Source organism: Ptychodera flava, chromosome 21 (assembly GCF_041260155.1).
Source record: "Ptychodera flava strain L36383 chromosome 21, AS_Pfla_20210202, whole genome shotgun sequence".
NCBI classification, from domain to species: Eukaryota; Metazoa; Hemichordata; class Enteropneusta; family Ptychoderidae; genus Ptychodera; species Ptychodera flava.
In genome coordinates this window covers 17,172,364-17,194,451 of record NC_091948.1, presented here as the reverse complement: position 1 = coordinate 17,194,451, position 22,088 = coordinate 17,172,364, and the positions used below count along the sequence as shown (strand labels likewise).

The 22,088-nt window shown below is 36.7% G+C and overlaps 1 protein-coding gene across 1 annotated transcript in view; it reads right to left on the bottom strand.

Moving 5' to 3' along the window:
* Positions 1-22,088, bottom strand: part of LOC139121581 (arrestin domain-containing protein 3-like) — a 52,203-nt gene that overhangs the window by 13,869 nt on the left and 16,246 nt on the right. Inside the window, exons 2-3 of the mRNA XM_070686613.1 lie at positions 13,476-13,581; positions 7,349-7,427 (exon numbers count right to left, since the gene is read on the bottom strand). Of these exons, the coding sequence (XP_070542714.1) occupies positions 7,349-7,427; positions 13,476-13,581 (185 nt within the window). The remainder of the gene's footprint in view (positions 1-7,348; positions 7,428-13,475; positions 13,582-22,088) is intronic.

Genomic DNA, 22,088 nt, shown 5'->3' with positions numbered 1-22,088 from the left:
TGTCTGTATTTCATTACACCTTATGAAACTAAATTATCTCATTTCATTGTTGGGTAGCAGACTATGAAAAATTGTTCAGCTTAAGGTGGTTGGAAAGGCTAGAGCGTCAGTTATAAATTTCAACAAAACTATTAAAATATAAAAGTAGTCAACATTCTCTGTGGAATAAAAAAACAAGACATTTGGGCACAAAGGCATTGCAGAGTTATAGCCTGTTAAAACTTCTGAAAAACTGACCAAATAAGAAGAAGTTGGGGAGTCCTTAGTGTATTAACTATGGTAGAGGTCCCCTAGCTTTTAATAAAATGTTTGAAAAGGGAAAGTCATTATTTGCTGTTTTTCAGGAAAGTTTGACAAGGTGGTGCTGGCATTCAGAGTGAGTGACTGCTATTGTAAATGCATTTTTAGATTCTTTGAGTGTCAAAGAGGTGTCAAAAGTGAGATTAACCAAAAAAAACTGCTCTATGACTTCAAAAGAGGGGTGCAAATATGGCTTGTTTTCAACATTTTTGACAGAATAACAGTTTTCCTACATAATTGTAAACCAATTTAATCCAACTTTGAAATGAGATATGGACATGGAATTTTTACAGCCTATTAACAAGGTTACAGATAAGATTTGTACGGCACAATTTTCCTGTATTTGAAGTACTTTTTGAAAAATCGCATTTTGAAATTTGAAAGAATTTTTAATAATTTTTTGATATATAAACCCATGTAAAATCATAAAAACAAATTTTATTTACAAATCCTGCCGTACAAATCTTACAATAAATAGTGTCAACATATTTATAATTAATTTGGTAATATTAATACTATCCAATTATTATGAAATTCAAATATGTAAAAAAAATATGAAAAATTAAATTTTAATATTTACTGGTGTCATATTTCAAAATCATGGCTGCAAATATACAATTTTTATATTCTTTGGAGAAAATATTAACTAAGGGAGTTATCCTGAAAATTTGAACTAAATATCTTGATTCTAACACTTGAAACTTGACATTAACTCTGAGAAAAGAATTGGTGCAAAAATAGCCTTTCCAACATTGTTCACCTTAATTGGCACAGATCAGATGGTATGATTTATCTGTGACACTGTTCACACACAATTGATCGTATTCCCTCTGGGATTCTCTGTGGTATAAGCACTCTTCCCCTGTCATATTTTTGTTGAAAAGGTCATAAGAGTCTCTCTGTTCAACTACGTCATACATCATGTTTCTATGAGTCACAATTAAAAATGTGGTTTTGCTAAAAGCATAGTTCTCATACGGGAGAACCAGCTGGTGCCGATATTACAAACTGAATACCTGAATAGCACAATTACGGTTATCTCGACCCACATCAACTGTATACAGCTTTACACTGCAGGAGGAGTATCGAGGCAGTCTGCAGGTGCCGCCAACTGGTAAATTTCATGAATTTCGCAAAATCATCACAAAACATGTTTTGAAGGCTGATATACCGATTTTTCGTATTTTTGACCGTGACCCAAAATTTGGAGGGGAAAGTAGAGCTGTTCGTAAATGCCCTCCCACTGGCATACACGGAAAATATGCCCTCCCACTGAATTTTGATGCCCGCTGCCCTCCAGTATCTATAGTCTGCCCGCTCCCCACTCCCCACAACATTTCAAGCTCCCCTCTGCCCTCTCCCCACTACTGAAATTTCCCATTGCCAACTAGATGCCTACTAGGCAACCCAGATCAACGCAAACCGTGGGAGCAGCTGGCAGTATAGCTTGGAACATTGCTCCCCTCTAAGTTAGGCGCTAAATCTCCCCTCAAGTTCTATCAACCACGCCGCTTTCCCCTCCCTCTACGTATCTTCCGTGCCCACTGTCAAAAATTTTCTCCCCGCCAACTGAAAATAGTGAAATTTCTTCCCTGCCCACAGTAAATATAGATTTTTTCTCCCCGCCCGCTGATTCTTTTTGAAATCTGCCCGCCCGCTGAAACACTTCGCACGAACACCTTTTTGCACGAACAGCTTAGTTGGCGGCACCTGAGTCTGTATAAACTAACCCCTATGGTATATCACCACATATTACCATGATCTAAATGTGGAATCCTACAACCGCCATGGTCTTTTTTAGTGTATAATCATTTACAAAAGCTCAGGCACCCTACATAGGGAAATCCAACCTTGATATTAAGTCTTTGATCGGCCTGTGCTAAATAGAATGGGTTTTTTTTGCAGTCAGAAATGACTGAATGGTTCTGAAAGCTTCAACTTAAAACTACATCCTTGCCATAGATTTATTACAGATGAGTTGTGAAAGAGAGTAAACCAGCTTCGACAAATCCATGTTGCACTGTCCATTCTAAAGACTGTCTGAAAACACTTCACTGTGCACAAACTAGAAAAGTGTACATCGGAGAAATTTTTTTGCGATAAAGAGTAGGCTAAATGTTCATCAAATTTCAAGGGGCCGCATCATGTTTCAGCGGCCAGGGTAGTGAACTCATGGTCTGAGGACACTGAAGTTAGAGACCCTGGCATGACTCATGGTATTGTGCCCTAGAGCAAAGGCACAATTACTTTTCATTGCTTCAAAATTATGAAGGGGTAATGGGTAGGTCATACAGTCATTACCAGTTTGACTGTTTACTTGATGATGGAATGAATGCATGTATGCATGCATGTATGAATGAATGAATGAATGAATGAATGAATGAATGAATGAATGAATGAATGAATGAATGGATGAATGAAAACCCACTTATTGAAATGACTTATTGTTGAAGTGCCGAACACAAGCAGCTTTGCTGGCCAAGATGTTTACAATGACACACACTACATGTAGCTCTACGGTAGACTGGTAAATGTATATGTTAAGCAAAAACACAGAGGTTTCAACATGTGAAAATAATTTCTTATCGGGGTATATTGAGTATCCATTACTACTTACAAATATCCTGTGTAATTCTACACCTTATTACAAAGGGTTAGATGACAAATGGTACGTTCAGATTGACGACTTTGCGTCGGCCTAGGTCCCGACCAGGGCCGGGCCGACGTAAAAAACCAATGTGGACACGCTGAGTCGGCCCTGGGCCGACTCAGTTTGGTCCCAGTTAGAAGGGGGGGTTCAGGGCCGACTCAGGGCCGACGCAAAATTTGGTCCGACGCAAATCGCCAGTGTGGACACGTTACGTCGGCCCTGGTCCCAGTTGACCAGGCCTCCGCTATGGATCGAAGTTGAACTAGTCACCCTATTCGCACAAAACAAACGACGTTGAAACTAAAGTTTACACCTATCGAAAGTTTTCAATCCAGTCTTTACATTTTAATATCATCCCATGTACGCTGAACTTCCCACCAACCTTTGTTCCGCAAACGAGACCATGTCATTCGATTCCACAGTGCACGTAATAGACTAGAGAGGCATGTCAAAAATGCCACGCACTGGTTATTTCTCCACGCGGTCTTATATATACCATATGCTCATCCAATAAATGGTGAAGATCTCTCCGATGATTAAAAAGGTGAGTGGTAGTCATATTTGCCCTTCTTTTGCGTAAAAACACAGGAAAATCATGAACAGTAGAAACAGCGTGCCATATTCAAGTGCGCCATTTTGAACTTTGACAGGTCAGAGGTCACAAAGGAAGGTAAAGTTACGTCGGCCCTAATTCTGGTACCGGTAAGTGTGGACACGGACCAAATTTAATCCCAAAAGAACAATTATTTTGCGTCGGCCCAAATTCAGTTGGGTTGCCAATGTGAACAAGATAAAAGCTCTATTGATTAAAGCAGACATATGCGCCACAAAAAATGTGTTGTAGCGAGAAGCATGTAAAGTTGTATTTAAAGCTATTAGCTATCATTTTTCATGGTCCATTATATATCTGTACCCGGTATGTGTACTGCGCTCTCCATCACATAACCATTACCAGTAGACCAATAAACTACATTGCATCATTGGTAATATCATTAACATACAATACTATGAGGTTATTACGAAAATACCGCAAAGGATGCAAGAGGACTTTGGCGCAGCGTATTCCCAATGCGAAAACCTTATCATTATACATCTTACATTCCTGACTGGGGCATCAAATTGTCAGAGTAGCGACTGTTTTCGTGCAATGTCGACAATATTTCTTCCAATTTTATCGCGTCAGTGAGGAACGCCATCTTGGACACGCTTCTGCAAGTTTTGGAGTGTGTGCACTACACACCTATGTACAGAGAGTGCGAGACATGTTCTGGCACTCGTCTAATGGGTCCCTTGAAACTGTTTAGTAGTGAACGCGCAGATACAGCCGCAGGAGATGGGGAGCCTGGAAACCATACATGTTACGGATCGGGCGTTTCGTACGTTTTTTTTCACGCATGCAAATTTCTATTGTTCTCTATGGTAGATGTATAATAATGTACAGTATTACACTACATAAATGTGCATAATGCATATTTTGATTCCTTAATCCACACCACATATGATAGACATGAAGTATTGATACTTCTCAGTTATTGTATTATCATACCTTAGGCCAAAAAAAGAAAAAGAAATGTTTCTGGTCAGCGCGCGCGTCACTTGAACAACAGCGCGTCACCCTTTTTTTCCTGGTTTGTGGCCATTGGCCATGGCAAACTACGTACTGATTTTTATGACACGAAATCAAAACAGCTGAAGAGAAAGAGAAAATTCTTTGGGGCACATGATCAGTGACTGCATGAACAGTTTAAATGTTACTATATTGATAAAACTATAAAACTGACCCTCCTCCCTCCCTTGAGGAGAAAAAAAAATAAAAAAGAATAAAAAAAATTCGCGTCGCCGCACCATTTTTTAAAGAAAGGCCTGACCAGAAACATTTCTTTTCTTTTTTTTTGGCCTTACAGTAGATGCAAACATATTTTAATGCACATACGGTAGAACACGCCTTGGGGACAGATATTTGGACTCTAAAACTTTTCCAATTCTTTTCTGATCTACCACTTGTGGGGGCCCATTTTGAAGCCCTTGGTAAAAGAAAAACTTTTACCATCTTTGTTTTTTGAAAATCAAAGATTTTATTTTTCTCCATAGAGTTACTACAGGGAAGGCGGCCATTTTGAATTTCAAATATTGGTAAATCTTGTCATTCTTTCTCTAGAACCAAATTTTCACGGATACCTACAATTTTTATTCTTGATTTTGAAAGAGAATGGTAGAAAGATTCCTTGAGAAGTTTGAGCAAAAGTTAAAGTCTTTCACCTTCGAGGCGTATACTACATGTACTTTAGTATGTCCTGTGAACTGCTACCTTGGCATGAAAAATAAAGATAAAATGACTGCCTAGTACTACAATTGATAATATTAAAAAAAGGACACTGGGTATGCGCATGTTCATGTACTTTATAGCAAATTATCTTTGTAAATGCTGAAGCAAATATCAGCGTTTGCTATATTGTCATTATGGATCTGGATATGAAATCACCATGAGATCTTGGTGACACCTGGGTACCTTGCTTTACAGCATGAACACACTACAATTAGTTTTATGTATCTAATTTGTAGCCAAATCTTGAGCATCCTATTTCATGTTATATTGTAAAAGAAAACATGCCGCTCTTTGAGAGTGAAACTTGCTTTAAGGGCTGAAAACTGGAAGAAGATAGCCATGTAACACAGATATATTTTTTGCATTGAATGCTGAGAGAGCTGTTACTAACCATAGGCTAGCTGCAAGAGACTCATTACCCAGAATGCAAAGCTCAATTATTGAAGACTATTAACAAGGCAATGCAATATAGATAATTTAATAATTTGGAAGGATCTGCGACAGAGCTATACTAATATGAATAAAAAATCTTGTAATGAAAACTAAAATACTTCATGAGTTTAATAAACATGATACAAATTTCTCATTGCATGTGCATATACCGGTATGTACACACACACTCCTCTACATTCGGGAGATATCCTAGCCCCTACGGTGCTCGATAAAGCACCCAGACGCCAATACTCAACTACAATGATTGAAGCTTATAGTATATTGTACTTAAAATTGCCAGTTTTTATGTAGACCACAGTGGACTTCTTTGTACCAAGTTTGGTTTCATGGTATGTTTGAAGGAAGTCTGCCTACTTACTGGATTTAAGCAAAGACAGGGTACTTCAAAAATAGCAACACGGTCTGAAATTTGTGTCCATATATCAATGATTCAGACTCTGGTGTATTTCAGTGAGTAAGACTGCCCAGAAGCACTGAAATCCCACTGGAATGCTGATAAATTGGGGAACAGTTCTTCCAGACTCTAACAATATCCATTTAATATCTTGGCCATCGGAATTAAATGGAACCATAACTTCTGCATTTTGGAGAACGGTTAAGTTGACAAGAACAGTTTTGAAGCTGGTATGAATACATTTAGTTTACAAGGCGGAGATTAGAAAACAGGTCTCCTGGTCTGGTACTGGTTATCATAAATTAAAGTTCAAATTAATGATTTTGCACGGAAATTTTCTATAAATGATACATATATTTCAAGGAAAGTTTCATGTATGATTTTGTTAATCACTATTATCATTTGATAATGAGATCCCTGTACATGGCAAGAGGAATATAATATGGAAAATCTTACATCAGTTACAATCAACTAGAGATATCTGGACCCTGGTTCAAATTTATCTATGAGTCATGTAAAATTAGCAATATCAACTTTTGATTTCTTGTACTTGTATTACAGCACCACGGTATAACTGAATTTATTCAGACTGATTGAATATGATAACTTCAGCAGATGTTGACCTTTTTGCCATCTCTGCATTATGTCACTTGAACACTCCAGTAACTCTGTCAGTTTTATTTCAAAATAAAGCTTTCTAGTGTGTTTCACTGCAATGCCCTTATAAAAGCTTGAACAGTATAAACATATCTAAGTAATGAATCAGGGTTTAAAAAGGGGATACATTCAAAGGATTGTACCTAGCTTCATGGCCATATGAAACACATCGCGAGTGAACTCACAAAAGTGCATGTTCTGTTATCTGCCAGTACTTTTAACAGACATCTACACAAACATGACTGAGAATCATGCCTATTCAAACTTCTAGGACAGAAGATTTCATATTAACTCCACAATTCAATGTATATAACAAAACATGTAAATAATAAGCGTAGGTATCAAAATAAATTTCAGTCTCTGATTCAATGATTGATTATAGTAAACTAGCATGAGGCAAATCTGTCTGGCCAGATAGCTGATAAGCTGATTGTTCATCTACCAGGAGCTGTTTTACTTGCAACTGCAGACAGCAAGGCATTTACAATTTACTTCCTACCTCATTGGTATCTGAAACAAAAATGGGAGTAAAACACGGAATCTACCCTACTTTGAATCTCTTACTTACCCGATTGGTATCTGAAATCGGAATGGCAATTCATGTCTTCCCATTCTCAGTATTGGATTTGCACCTTCCTCATTCTCCTCTGAAATTCAAGAACAATGTCACAGGGAAAAACAAGATTTGAACGATTGAAAGTTGACCTATATACACCAGTAGTGCTGGACTAGAGTGATAGAAAGCACAATACTTTTAATTCAAAAATCAACACAATTTAGATATTTTTTTGAAAATTCAGCACAATTTACCCATATTATAGGAATACATTTGCTTTCCTGTAACAATATTTATGTCAACAGTTTTCTATACTAAGGATATTTCCGCAAAATACCAGTACACATGGAAAGCCACACATTTCCAGTGCTACTAGCATATCTGTAGTAACGGCATAACTGAGTCAGAATGTCACACTTGCAGGTGGCTTTAATACTCTTCCACATGTTACTGTGGACAAATAAAAAAAGGGTAAAGAGAAGGATCTTTATTCAGTGATCTAAGGCCACCGACCCAATAGACTCTAACTTTACATGAAGGAAAGTACATAAATTGACGGGTAAATGGTACAAACATGTACTCAACAATCTCAATACTTTTCAGGAGTCCCTTTTTTTAATTTTATAGCATGGAATGTGTATGCTGCTGGATGCTGAATTATATTTGGATCAGTTGATTTCATCGAATTAATGATGATGATGACTTCACTATACCAAGTAAACAACTGTAAATTTTCATGACAATTTTTGCCAAGAATTTTCGAAACAACAGGAAAAACATTAAAGGTCTGGTGAAATGGTCCCGTTCGTGTGACTGAATATCTTCCAGGGGGTCAATACTATTACACTCGCAACAGAATTGCAACCTAAAAGTACGCGCAAGTGTTAATTTTTTTGATATTTCTATGCGCGGCTTTCATGGGGTCATTTTGCGACACTCAGGTCACGCCCATAGCGGGGATAATGGTTGGCCGTCTGTGACGTCACAGGTGTGTTCATTTACATCGAATAGCGGTCCAACGCCACCTTATCTCTGCCAGGTATCCGCTAACAAAACACTGTTCGCGCTGCCCATTTGCCACGTTCGCCAATGCGAATCAAAATCCGAAGTGGCGAAAAAAAATCGATCCTAATTTGCCACAGCGGCGAAACTGATTTTTGTTTAAAAATATGGTAAAATAAAGAAAAAACGTGGGTTTTTTAGTCTTTTGTTTAATCTGCGCTTCTCTCTCGGTGATTCGCAAAAACTGTGTCTACTTCCGTATTATTGCGTTCTTTCCGTCGTACGTATTTACAATCGAGCCAAGTCTCGCGAGAAATTTGACGTCATTTAGTCTAGTGTACCATGCATAAATGGCTCTCGCGAGAATTGAAACTTCGACACACGCAATCGAGCCCTCGCGATAAATTTGACGTCATTTTGTCTGGTGTACAGCGGGCATAGGAACGCTCGCTCGCGAGAATTGAAACTTTTGCTATACATAGCAGACATACGCATTTTAATCGAGGCAACAAGGTTCGGAGTTGCAGTTGATTTACATTGCGGTCTAGATGTTCTGTGTTGTGCATTTTAATCACGATCGGTCTTCAACATTCCATGTTGCTGTCGATTTGCATCGCGGTCCTCGTGGTACGGTATTCGCCGTTGTTCTTCAATTTAATTGCCGTCCCAACGACGCGTTCCGTGTTGTTGTCGATTCGTATCAAGGAGGACTCTACCTCCATGATTTGTATCGCGATCTCTACGTTCCGTGTTGTTGTTCGTTTTAATGGTAGTCTCAACATTCAGTGTTGCTGTTCATGCAGCTGATTTGCATCGTGGTCCCAACCAACCTTCCGTGTTGTGGTTGTAGTGCATTTTAATCACAGTCCCATTTACGTTTTAAGTTACTGTCGATTTGCATTGCGGTCCCGACGTTCCGTGTTGTAGACAAGTGCATTTTAATGGCAGTCACAACGTCAGTGTTGGTGTTCATGCTGTTGATTTGCACTGAGGTTCCAACCTTCTGTGTAGCGAGTAGCGAGGCAGGCTCAGCCGAGGGACCGTGGCCGATCGTACGTAGACAAGCACATTATGGTTCAAACACTCAACACTTGACGGGAACTTGAAAAAGTTTACAGTTGAGCCGTTCATGTTCTTGCCGCTGTCACAGCCACCAAAAGAACAACGTTCTCCCATAGTGAAGGAGGACACTGTCCTTATCATGTAAGCGGAAACCCTAGAAGTTACCCCCCGTAGGGAGCTTACGGAGGTGTGAAATACTCTACTTCCCGTTATGAGATACGGCGTCGGGCAAACTTCGGAAAGCCGAAAAAAGTCGACTGGAGAGGCTCGGGGGACACGCCCACATTGCATTTTCTTTTGCCATATTTCATAATCACGCGCGCTAAACGAAAAAAGAAATGAATGTAACTGTTTTATAGACCATCAACTGTATTTCTGTGATTTTGCAACATGGGCATTTCACCAGACCTTTAATCTTGATGAATATCCTTTTATTCAGCTGCAGGCATAAATATGGAAATATTTATGTAAACAGGTTCAATTCATAAAACTTTAAGATGTTGCCACCTTTGTAACATTGCACTTCAACGATGTGTTGCTGAATGCTGCACACGTGTGGTCGCCAGCAAACCTACCGTATATTTCTTGAAACTATGCATCATTTAGAGGAATTGTGGACAAATCTCTGCTATATATTTACATGTAAACAAAAAAAAATGCTTGAGTATCACAGGCAGTTTGTTTAACGTTGTGGCCCATCATATTGCCTTAGAGGGGAGGATTATGAACACAAAAAGTATTGCATTTTCCAGAATCGCAAATGGACTTGCATCATAGCAAGAACTTTAGATGGTCGAGAGTGTTATTGCATTATTTTCTCCATCTAACACCTTTTGGGTGTCAAAACTCTTCCCACTGATCCCCATATCATCTTAGAATGTAAAATTGAAGCAGTATTTTTGTTAGTTTATGGCAAGGGTTGCCATGTCAAAAACTGACAATTGCATTCACATCACACTATCAAGTAACATCCCAGCTACCTGTGCACACATAGACCATGCTTTGAAGTCTCTCCCTGTTTGTTGGAGCTGGTGATGGAAGTTACAAGGATTCCAGGAGAACTTGCACAGGAAAATAATACAAGATTAAAAATACTATCATAGTAGAGCTAATCACATCAAATTTCAATATCAGAGGCATAATGGATGAAGGGGCAGCAACAAGTTGCTTGCAAGTTGCATTGTGTAGTTTTAGTCTGCGCTTCCTACTGTAGTCTGCATGAGATAAATGATGCAGTGTATGACAGGACATTTTACAAATGCTATACTTTCAATTTTTCCATGTACAGTTTGACTAAAATAGGTGTATACTAATAAGGTTATTCACATAATACCGGGATTTATGCCTTCCTACAGCATACACTTTGTTATTACCTACATGTATGTTGTACCATGTAATTACACGTATACATACATCCCTGTATATTGTAAATATCCTTACAATATTCAATTTCTCAAGTTTCTTTCTTTGATGAATGCAGGCATTTTTATCCAAAACTATAACAGTCCATATCTTGTACCATGTCTGATGCAGCTGATAATTTTTCATAAATTTAACCCTTTCAACCACCATTGTTTGGCCCAAATCCATTGTTATCAAATGATGATTGTGGACCTGTTTACAGGGCATTGGGGTGAACAGGTTAAATGATTGTTTTATTAACTAGTTCTCACACAACCTAACAGCTTGAAACATACTTTTTTTCAGTACATCCCACAGCCGATATCATTTCATGGAAAATTTCTCTTCCTTGGTGGTATAATTTAGTAATGGCATTCTGATTGTTATTTTATGCCTCACAAATTGCATGCCACAAGCTCCATTGAATGTGATTGACACAACAGACCGCATCATTTATCATTCATTGGACACTGACCCTGAACTACTTTTTCCACTTTTATATATAGGCTGGAACAAAGCACCCAGAAATAAATATTGCAATGCCTTTTAGCCAAATATTTTCAATGTACAAAGCATGAGTTTTTATGTTTTTGCTTTTGGGATGAAAAAATAATGAACTCTATAAAAGCAAGCACATGTTTGTTCTGTGCTAGGCCATTGTATAACATCAAAAATACTACCGCAAAAACCCTATCACTTCGGCCAGAAAAATCATTAGGATTTTAAATTGTTGAATTATTAGAAATTTAACAAAACCAACATAATTTTAGTGGTCAAAGTATTAGAGATTTTAACTTTTTTGACAGTTCATAAGTGACATGCTAACCATCTTGGATGATTGAAACATATAAAGGTGACTTTCCTAAAGTCCCAACTTAGACATTCTGAAGTGTACATTTTATTGTTCTGTGTATTTTATCAAAATGTAAAATGTTCAGAACAGCTTTCACGATTGGGCGGTCGAATTATTTGAGGTTGAGAAAGTCCCAATTACAATCAGTGTTTGAATTGATTAGGGTAAAATAAAATTGTTCTAAGAAAAAAATAGGGTGATCGAATTAATAGAGTGATCAAATTAATAGGGTTTTTATGGTATTAGGCATACAATTGCTTCAAGTTTTAGTTAGCTTTTTATTTCACTGCCCATGACATTTCATTTTATACCCCGTACACGAATGCACCTTACACTTACAGGTCTGAGTATGGACTTGATGCTGACACAAAAAATATATTCTTCGTACAGTAATTTCATGCAATTTTTGACAGGTTTCTTACCACATGTTCAATAAAGCCTTTACAAAAATGCATATGTTTCGGGGAAAAATTGTTTTAGTGGCAAGTAAAATTTCACTGATTAACATTCATTTCGATTGATCCAATATCAATTTAATAAAAAGATAAGCAAAACAACACAAGTTAGAGATGTCCTACTACCAATGCATAGGTAACAGTACATCATGATAATTTTTCCATATGCTTTGGAGTGATCCTATAGGTTACAATCTGTTAATCCTTTCATTACACTGTAAATTCATATAACGGCATACGGATTTCTATATATTGCACTATTTAAACAAGGCAATTTCAGTTATTAAGTGACATAAACAATCACGTGGGTTTGTGTTTGGGGGAAATAATTCCTACCACTGAAGCACACAAAAAATAAACTGTTTCTCCTAACCCAATTTTTGTGACATTCTAAAATTTTTGACAGATTTGTTGGATGTAAAAGTATACAAGCAAAGTCAACAAAGTAAATGATATAATGCTGTACTGTTGTATGAGCGTTAGATATACATAGTTGCCTGCGGTAGAAGTCATTATGGCCTCAATATGAATCTATATGACCTCACCATAAGAGACAATTTGCTTAGAATGGATCAGGCTTTGAAGTCAGTTTACTATGCCATTGAGCATATCCATGTGCAACATCAGTAGCTTGCAGCAATGCTGTCATGTATGCTGTCGTACTGGGCAGCCATGGAACATCAGCAAATGACAACTAACAGACTACTTGTATGCATTCTGCACCACTATATATTTATCTTTCTGTTGAATATTCTTTGATTTCAATTTGGTCATGATGGTACCATGCTACCAGTTCTGACATACCGGTAGAATGTGGTCTCATACACTGATCTATGCTTCCGGTTGTATTTTTAAACTTTAATGGACAGTTCTTTGAAATGAAAGTGCTGAACACCCTTATATGAGCACTATGACTCGCCCATACTTTCATCATTTTACTGGTTTTATTTTCATATGACGTATATGTACTGTAAAACAAACAAATACTGTATATTGGCTTTTCAGGGTAAATTTTATGAAAGAAACATAGGTAATCTGATGCTGCATTCAAATAACAATGTTTTTGGTATTTTGTGAAGACTACAAACATATGTTGAACAAGAACAGTCACTCCACTACCACCACTGTCACAACTCCATTTATACCTATACATGTTCTGAACAAAGTCTATCATACTTCAGCACATTAAAATATACCTTGCACATTTTGATGCAATCATTAATTTCCAATGATGAGTAAAATGGACTATTACACACATAAGTACCTGAAAATAGAGCTGTACAGAAGCAATGAATACTTACAGATTAGACTGACAATCAGTACACGGACCGTGACTATATTCCGACAACCAAATATCGGTACATACCTTTTCCAAAAAGTGTTTGTTGCATGTAAAAATATTCCTCTTCTGCGATATATTTCTGAGTGTATGCTCCAGTAGAGCTAATGCCTCGTTGCTCTGTCCAGTGGACCTGGAGTAAGGAAAGGAAAAATAGATTAGAAAAGGGTAATTAGTGTTCACATCACAGAAAACAAACATTATCTATAATTATCTATGTAATAGTATAATGATAAGATAATATCTATAATAGTAATTCTAGGTCAAATCACTGGCAAATGATAGTCGTTTAGTCTGCTATGTGATCCTCTAGCTTCATTTGAAAACAACAGAGTGTTAGACACATGGTTTACAGCTTACAGCATTCAGTCGTGCTTGCAGGTACCGGCCTATAGGGACCGACAAACCTGACACATACCGGTAACACAGAGGAAAGCTGGGAATAATCTAGCATCGTTTTGTGCTAATTAGTTCAAAAGTGAATGAGCTTATTCCTTGGAATATGGAATAAGTGATGAAATTAGCTGTTTTTGAGGAAAAATTGCACGTTTACATTCATAATGACGAATAGGACATTTGTTTGATAATTTGTTCATTGTGAAGGTCAACACACAATACAGGCCACAAAGGCAATATAGTAGACACATTGAAGAATGTACCGATGACCTTGACGTCTTATATATACAGTTTGTTTTCGCCTCCAGCAGCAATTCAAATATATGACACTATTTGACCTTGATTCTTTAAAGAGGATACTTTCTTTTTATGTGTACATGGTGTACTGTTATAAATCACGTGAAGACTTCAAAAGAGCTCTCTGATTGACCTCTGTATCTTCCCTAAATCTAATTCTCTTCTTAAATTAACTCTATCACTGTGGATGCTCAGACGACCCAACTAATCAGATGACAGAAAAAATCTTCAGAGCCAATAGCCAATTTTCCCTGTAACAGATTTGTTATTACCATGTCAACGTCAGAACCCTCAATAAAGTAATTTGTTTCACTTCTCTCCATAAATGCCGTCAATAGTGATGAGAACGCAAAACTGAATGCGGTATCCTCCCCTAATTCCAAGACTGCTGATTTCCTACAAACGTGACCAGAGTGCTCTCCAAGTTTCTACTCAAGCATATGACACAGCATAGTACCAGGTATGTTACTTATAGCTATGGAGAAATGTTCTGAACACTGTACTGGAAAAGATAATGAAATAATGGTTGGGTTTTTGTGTACCAATATTTTGTACATTATACTCATTTCTCTAATTAGCTAAATATTGTAGTTTAGTCTCTTTTGACCATTTTGACGTAAAAAATTAATAAGTTGAGAACATTGTGCTGGGAACTTGTTTTGATCCTCAAAGATTTTGTCTATGTCTTCTGATAAATTGTACAATTTTTTTTACTCAAAAAAAAATCTACCAGGGTTATGTTCAAACTGTTGATTCAAAGTTTATTACGGTATATTTTGCCACAGGGTATGTATGTTACCTACCGAGTTAACCATTTATAGAATGGTATCATCTCATTCAATACTTTTTTTACTGAAACATTTTCTTTTATGTTCTCAGTAGCATGAAAGAACCCTGGAAGCACCAAACCACTTTAGGTGTGGATACAATATTATTTACCAATGCAATCACCATACATTCAGGTACCATGTGACATTGAAGAATTCATTTTGAGCCTACAGGCTCTAAACCATTTGTGCATGCACACATGCATGGACAACCAACCATAAATTATCTATGGTATTAAATTACCATACGATTCAGTAATTGATTTGTGTGTTCCCCTGACAACAGAAATTCAGAATAGGTTTCCAGGTGATGACATATGATGTACGATATTAGATGTACTTCATTCAGTTGAACTAGGTACCGAGATTCATTGTTTAACCTTTTATCAGCTACCCTAGATGTTTGATTGTGAAATCAGCCAATATGGTCTACAATTTCATTGGTCATGTTTGCCGAGTTTTGAACACTTTCTGGAATAAGGCGAGGTTGTGAACTCCAATCGTAGTTCATTTCTAGGTATGAATGCATCAGTTTTGATCTAACACAATACAAGTGCAGATGAGCTTGTGCAGTACAATTACCTTGTAGAGCTTGTCTTGCAAGGAGGCAATCAATACTTTAATTACGTAATATGGCCGCCAAATATTGTAAATTACAGTCCCCTCATGAATTTCTAATGGAGTTATGAAAATTTTAGTCCATTGCTCAGATCATTCTTCCAACCCAAAGAATGCGCTAGCTTAAATACTTCTTGCTTTAAACTGGTAGTTGTCATGCCATCATAAAACAATGGAAAGGGCAACACTGAATCAGAATCTGAGTTCTACCCGCTGGATCAGTCAACTAAACATTGCATGTATGGACAATAACTGCAAATGCCATGAAAAATATAAGCTTACAAATGATCTGGAATCTCAAAACTAAAATTCAGTTATCTTCCTCATCAGATTTCTGCTGAACACATGATTACCATATAATCAGCAACTACTTGGATACGTTTTGCTCATTGCATTGGTTGTGAACTGGATGAAATTTTGATATGGTACAAAGTACTGTCAAAATAATAAAAAGTATAGCTACAGATGTACCGTATTCCAACAACTTTGATTGTCTCATCAGACATTTCTGCATCAGGAATTATGATAGAAAAAATTATTAGGATAGATTGAGAAATGTGTTTCAAAAGGAAACAGCAATAATAAAATAATATAACACTTTATTCCACTTATCTTTTAATTTCTGGCATGTTTTGTGTGTTATTAAAAGTCAATGAAATGACTTTTTCAATGGCAACAATCATAACTAGATTGGAAACACGAGTAAATTCACATATTAATTACTCGACTGCTGAGTTATTCCATTGCTGTACCAGATATGATGAAATCTCAGAAGTCTAAAACTCGTTGAATGTTAACAATAACCACATTTCTTATGGCACACAAGGTCTTTTACTTATCAGTAACATTTGGCAAACTGAACAAATAATTTTGAATTCAACCATAAATCAAGTAAAACATCTTTGAGGTTTGCGGCACACAGATTTACAGTGTCATGACACAAAGTACCGGTATATACAATATCTCTACACATCCCCCACCTCCATTTGTTCATGATGTGCCTAATATGTGGCTGGAGTATTTCAAATTCACTTCTCTTGCTGTATATACATAGAGACACTGTTTGAACCTTATTACCCATGTTTCCTAGAACAAATTCTGATGTGCGAATGATGAATCACACAGGTAATTCAAGACAAATTATTGATATCCTTCCTGTTCACAGTTGTTATAGAGTTCCGTGTGGTGAGGAAAAGATGAGGAGCACAATGACAGCATGGCTGGTACATTGTGGTCAGCAAGACTGAACTGTTCATCAAGTTTACAAAGCAACATATTACAAGGTCATGCCATTTTTATCAATATTGGAGAGCCCCCATGAAAAGCCTGATTTGTTTTTGTACCGGTAAGGCACAATGGGTCACGTGTTATTCCGGTACACTGTGCTGCTGGCTGCATATATCGGTACATGGCAATCACGATGGACACAAAATAGACAATGTACAAACTACATGGAAACTCAAACTCCAAATTAGGTTTTTTTGATTAATTGTGTGTGCAATAGAGGAATGAGTTACCTGCAGTGTTGGGGAAGCGAAGTTGGTAACAAGCGCCTAGGGCGTTTGACTTTCTGGTAACTGTGCCAATTAAAGATTTATTACAAGTACATCCAATTTAGATCATCACATAGAAGAATTTGTACATCATTTGAGATCTAGATGCTATCACACTATTCACAGTTAAATTATATTATTTCCTCACAGGAATCAAGCATGTGTACACTATAATATCGATAGTATCCTATAGACCTGAATCATGGACCCTGGATAACTCCAGGGATATCTTGTTTGAGCACACTGATAAATGTACTTAATGGCTTAAACCTTAGGTAATTTCATTGTTATAAAAAAGTGGTACATGTGATGCAGTTTGCATTTTCAACATTCATGAATGCTCTGCCTTAAACTGCCAGAATGTAAACAGTATACAGCTGTGGGTTTCAGAGATATAAAAAATTTGGTGGTACTATTAAAGGTATCCTACCAGGGCTCGAAATTAGCGGTAGTCCCGCGTCCACAGACTACCAACTTTTCCCTGGGGCTACCAAAGTCCATGAAATGGTAGCCCACACGGACTACCAAAGCCTGGGACATGAAATTACTTAGTGGGCGACATGATGTTGATCGCTGACGCCACTACACATGCTATACCGACGCTCATACAGTCAACCCAGCTGGACACAGAAAGGACATGTCGAATTTGTTGCGACAAACTTTCAATAAAATATCATTTATATCTGAACTGATGTACTTGGATAACAGGCTCGAGAAATGATGGCCAATGAAAATTCATTTTCATATTTATTTAATCACAATTTATCAATCACAATTAGACACAAAATTATTCAAACTGCAAAGAAAAAGCTGTCGGGCCATCCACACATTTAGCTTTCTGAAGTGTACGAGATCATCCCATGATATGCTGGGGAAATATAGTCAAAATTGCCAGGAAAGTATTAGGAACATGACTGTACCAAGTTGTCACCCTGAAATTCATGGCCAATCTATTTTTAGCCATGTTATGTTTACACGTGCTGAGTGAAAAGTCGTAGTCATTGCGAATATCAAAGCTCTGCGTATGTGAAAATAGGTCGTCAAACTTTGAGGCGTCACTGTCGTCCACTATACATACTATACCGTTCTCCTAAGGCCATGATCTGCAGGTATTGATGTCAAATGACTAGAAAATTCACTCACTGGATAGAATAATGCAAAATAAATCATTCATTGTCTAGATATAAATAAATATTCTTTACAAAAAACCCCTCTTCATTCATGCATGGGCTACCAGACCTTGTCGCTGGGCTACCAACTTCAGAAAATGGTAGCCCAATGGGACTACCAGGGTAAAAAGTTCCTTTCGAGCCCTGAGGTATACTTATATGGCTCAAAACAGAAAGTGTTGCGGTTTGCCAAAATTTTTCACAGGGTAACTTCACACCAGCACCACACTCTTTCGTAAGCATGAAAAGATCAGGGGTCACTGAGTAAAGGTTAGGGTGAGAGAATGCAATGATCTGAAAATTAATAACTATTTATACCGGTACTTGAAATTCAAAAATATTGTAATACCATTGTTACATTTATGTGTAAAAATTGTATGTTGATTTTTATAAAATCAGAACTCAAACTTCATTTAAGATAGAATGCGCCTCAGGGACAAATATCAGACTCTCAAACTTTTACAATTCTTTTCTGATATACCACTTGTGGGGATTCATTTTCAAGCTCTTGGTGTAAGAAAACCTTTCAACAACTTGGTTTTTCTAAATTCGAAAATATTTTTTTTCTTCATAAATTAACATGTCATAAGGATGGTGGCCATTTTGAATGTCAAATATTTGTAAATCCTTGGTTGTTTCTCTACATGTACCAGTAGTACCAAAATTTCCACGGTAACCCCTGATTTTATTCTTGATTTTTAAAAGAATGGTTGAAAGATTCCCTACGGAAAGTTTGAGCAAAAGTTTAAGTCTTTCACTTTTGAGGCGCATACTGCCTTAATCCATGGGCTTCAAGGTACTTTATACAAGCAGCAGAACAGCAAAGTATATTGTAAAAATATACATTTGAAAAACTGTTTAGGTGGTACATTTTACCTGCAAATTGGCATGAGCTGTTCAGTCAACCATATCAATCTTTTCTCAATATGCTGTTGTCTCTAACACTCACATACACATACATTATATACCAGTTTATACACACACACACATACACAAACAAATAAACAAACAAATGTATAAACACATGCACATATATTTAATATATATATATATATATATATATATATATATATATATATTAATATATATATATAATATTATTTTTACATATGCATGTGTGTATACTTTGTTTATTTGTTTGTATGTTTATTTATTCAACGTTCTATGACATTGTTTATTTATTTATTTATTTATTTATTTATTTATTTATTTATTATTTATTTATTTATTTGTATGTTTGTTTTTCCTGGCTCCCTGTGGTATAATAATCCTACCTAATCAACAGCATACCATTTGTGACAGCCAGGTACATTTCTATTGAACAAAACCAATGGACAATCCTGCCATCACACTGATTCAAAATGTCTCCACTGACTAAGTTTTAGTAGATTGACAACAGCAAGCTATCAGTAGACTGCAACAAATAAGACATTGACAGTTGAAATGATCTGTATGTCTTGATTCACCATCATTCTTTGGCTTTGCCAAGTATAAGCATCAATATGTATGTATAGCAATGACACATTCTTCATGTATTCTGTACTGTGAATATACGGTACCTACCAGTACACCTGATGAAAATCGACTTTCAAAAAGAGTATTGCATGAACCAATGAAAAGTAGGCCCTTATACTGAGTTAATGGACTTTTTACAATGGCTGCATGTACTGTACTTGATGTAAACATCCAGATACTGACGATACATGAAGTACAGTAGGTAAATAAATTGTCATGAACTTGAGGGCTGTAGACATTCTTGGTATCTTACATAATGACCATCAGTTGTAACGCCAGTCATTCCATAAATTACTGTCTGGAAAGAAACACAAGTCATGCAGTGAAGTACAACTCAACTGCATTTCAGACTTGATATCCACATTGGCATGCTAGGTCACTCCCGCAGTTTATTTTCACATTTGGTAACCTCTGCATCAATCTCTACGTAATGAGAATTTAATGAATTTACCATTTTCTGACTGTTGTGCACGGTGGATGAACTCAGTCGAGAGAGATTAAACCAGTCATGGTGGAATACCATCGGCCCACTTGCAGCTGTCAATCAAATTCTGAAGTGTGTGTTTGGCTGTGTTGAAGTACAAGGCATGACGCACATTGTTGTTCATTGAAGAAGTGACAATTGTTATGCTGGATATCAGCTTCGGATATTTTTACACTACAAAATTAAAAAGAATTCCACTACTGCATTACAGCTGTTCTCACAAATCTGCCTTGTATAATGCAAATAATTGAGGTAAAAAATGGCTGATATCTTAGCCTCTTTAGTACATACATCACACAGAGAATATTCACAAATGTTGTTTCCAAATAGAATTTTTTTGGCTTTTACAGGATTTCTGGACAGAAAATGCACATGATGCTCTTCTGTCATCTAATTATTGTGTGTGATTACTTTATGTACAACACAATGTGAACTGTAGGTTTATTCACCTGGGTCATTCATTGAAAGTAATGGTACATGTTTATTGTTCAGGCTCCTTTGCTTCCAAACCTTTGATGTAAAAAATAACAGGTATTTTTGTTTAGTTTGTAAAATCCTGATTCTTGTGTTACTGGTACTCCAGAAACCTCATCAAAACACTGACACGGCATGTCAACATGTGCAACAACCAATACTGTTGTTGACTATTTAAGGTTCCAAGACAAGAAATTGACCTTTTTAATCTAACAATTAATTCTCTGGTGCTTAATAAGCTCAGAACCCCCATAAATTATACATTTTCTGAAAGCCTAGATATAGGGGAACATTTTGGTAACCACAGTGTCACCATTGTTTACATAACTATCACATGACAAGTAATTTGCATAACCTTTCAAAAATCGGTTTTCCCTATGTTTTGTCTCAATACTTCAAAATATCTGACTCAAACTTGCTGGAATGCAAGCTGTTACAACGCTCTTCAAAAGTATGTCTCACATTTTTTATATCTTGCTTAGTTTTTTTTTGAGCACAATTTTAAATAAACAGCTTGCACTCACACAAATTTCAGCCACATCTCAAAGCATTGAAACAAAACATAGGGAAAACTGATTTTTGAAAGGTTATGCAAATTACCTATCACGTGATAGTTATGTAAACAATGGTGACATTATGGTAACAAAAATGTTCCCCTACATCTAGGCTTTCCGAAATTATATAATTTAGGGGGGTTCTGAGCTTATGAACGACTAGAGAATCGTTAGCTTAAAAAGGCCAATTTCTTGTCTTGGAACCTTAATTTCAGTGTGGACTGGAATTAATTTGTCAACATGTCAATAACATCACTTATCATGTATCTACCGTGGAGAACAACATGAAATGGGATTAAATTATTTCAGTGATCAAAACAGCAATTTGGCATTCGTATCTTTTTAGTCCAAAAATGACAGCTACTATAATATTATTAACTAAAACAAAGTCACATAGTTTGTGAACTATGGTACCTCTGAAATACAACACAATCTTGGCTCAGATAAGCTGATACTTTGATAAGTTTACAGATGAGTACTGGCCAATGTGTGGACAGACTTCAGTGTTCATCATTCAACTGGAACAAAGTATCAAAATTTAATAACATCATGTTATTTATGCATTTGTCATTGACATATCACTCTCTCACTATTCACACTGTGTTATTATGCCTTCAAATGCTAATAATATGCTATGATGCCTTCAAATGCTAATAAATTACTACCTATGAACTGATGCTGTTTACCCTGCTATATGCCACCTCTGGATAAATTAACTCACAAACTTGACCAATATCAGTATACTCATAAACA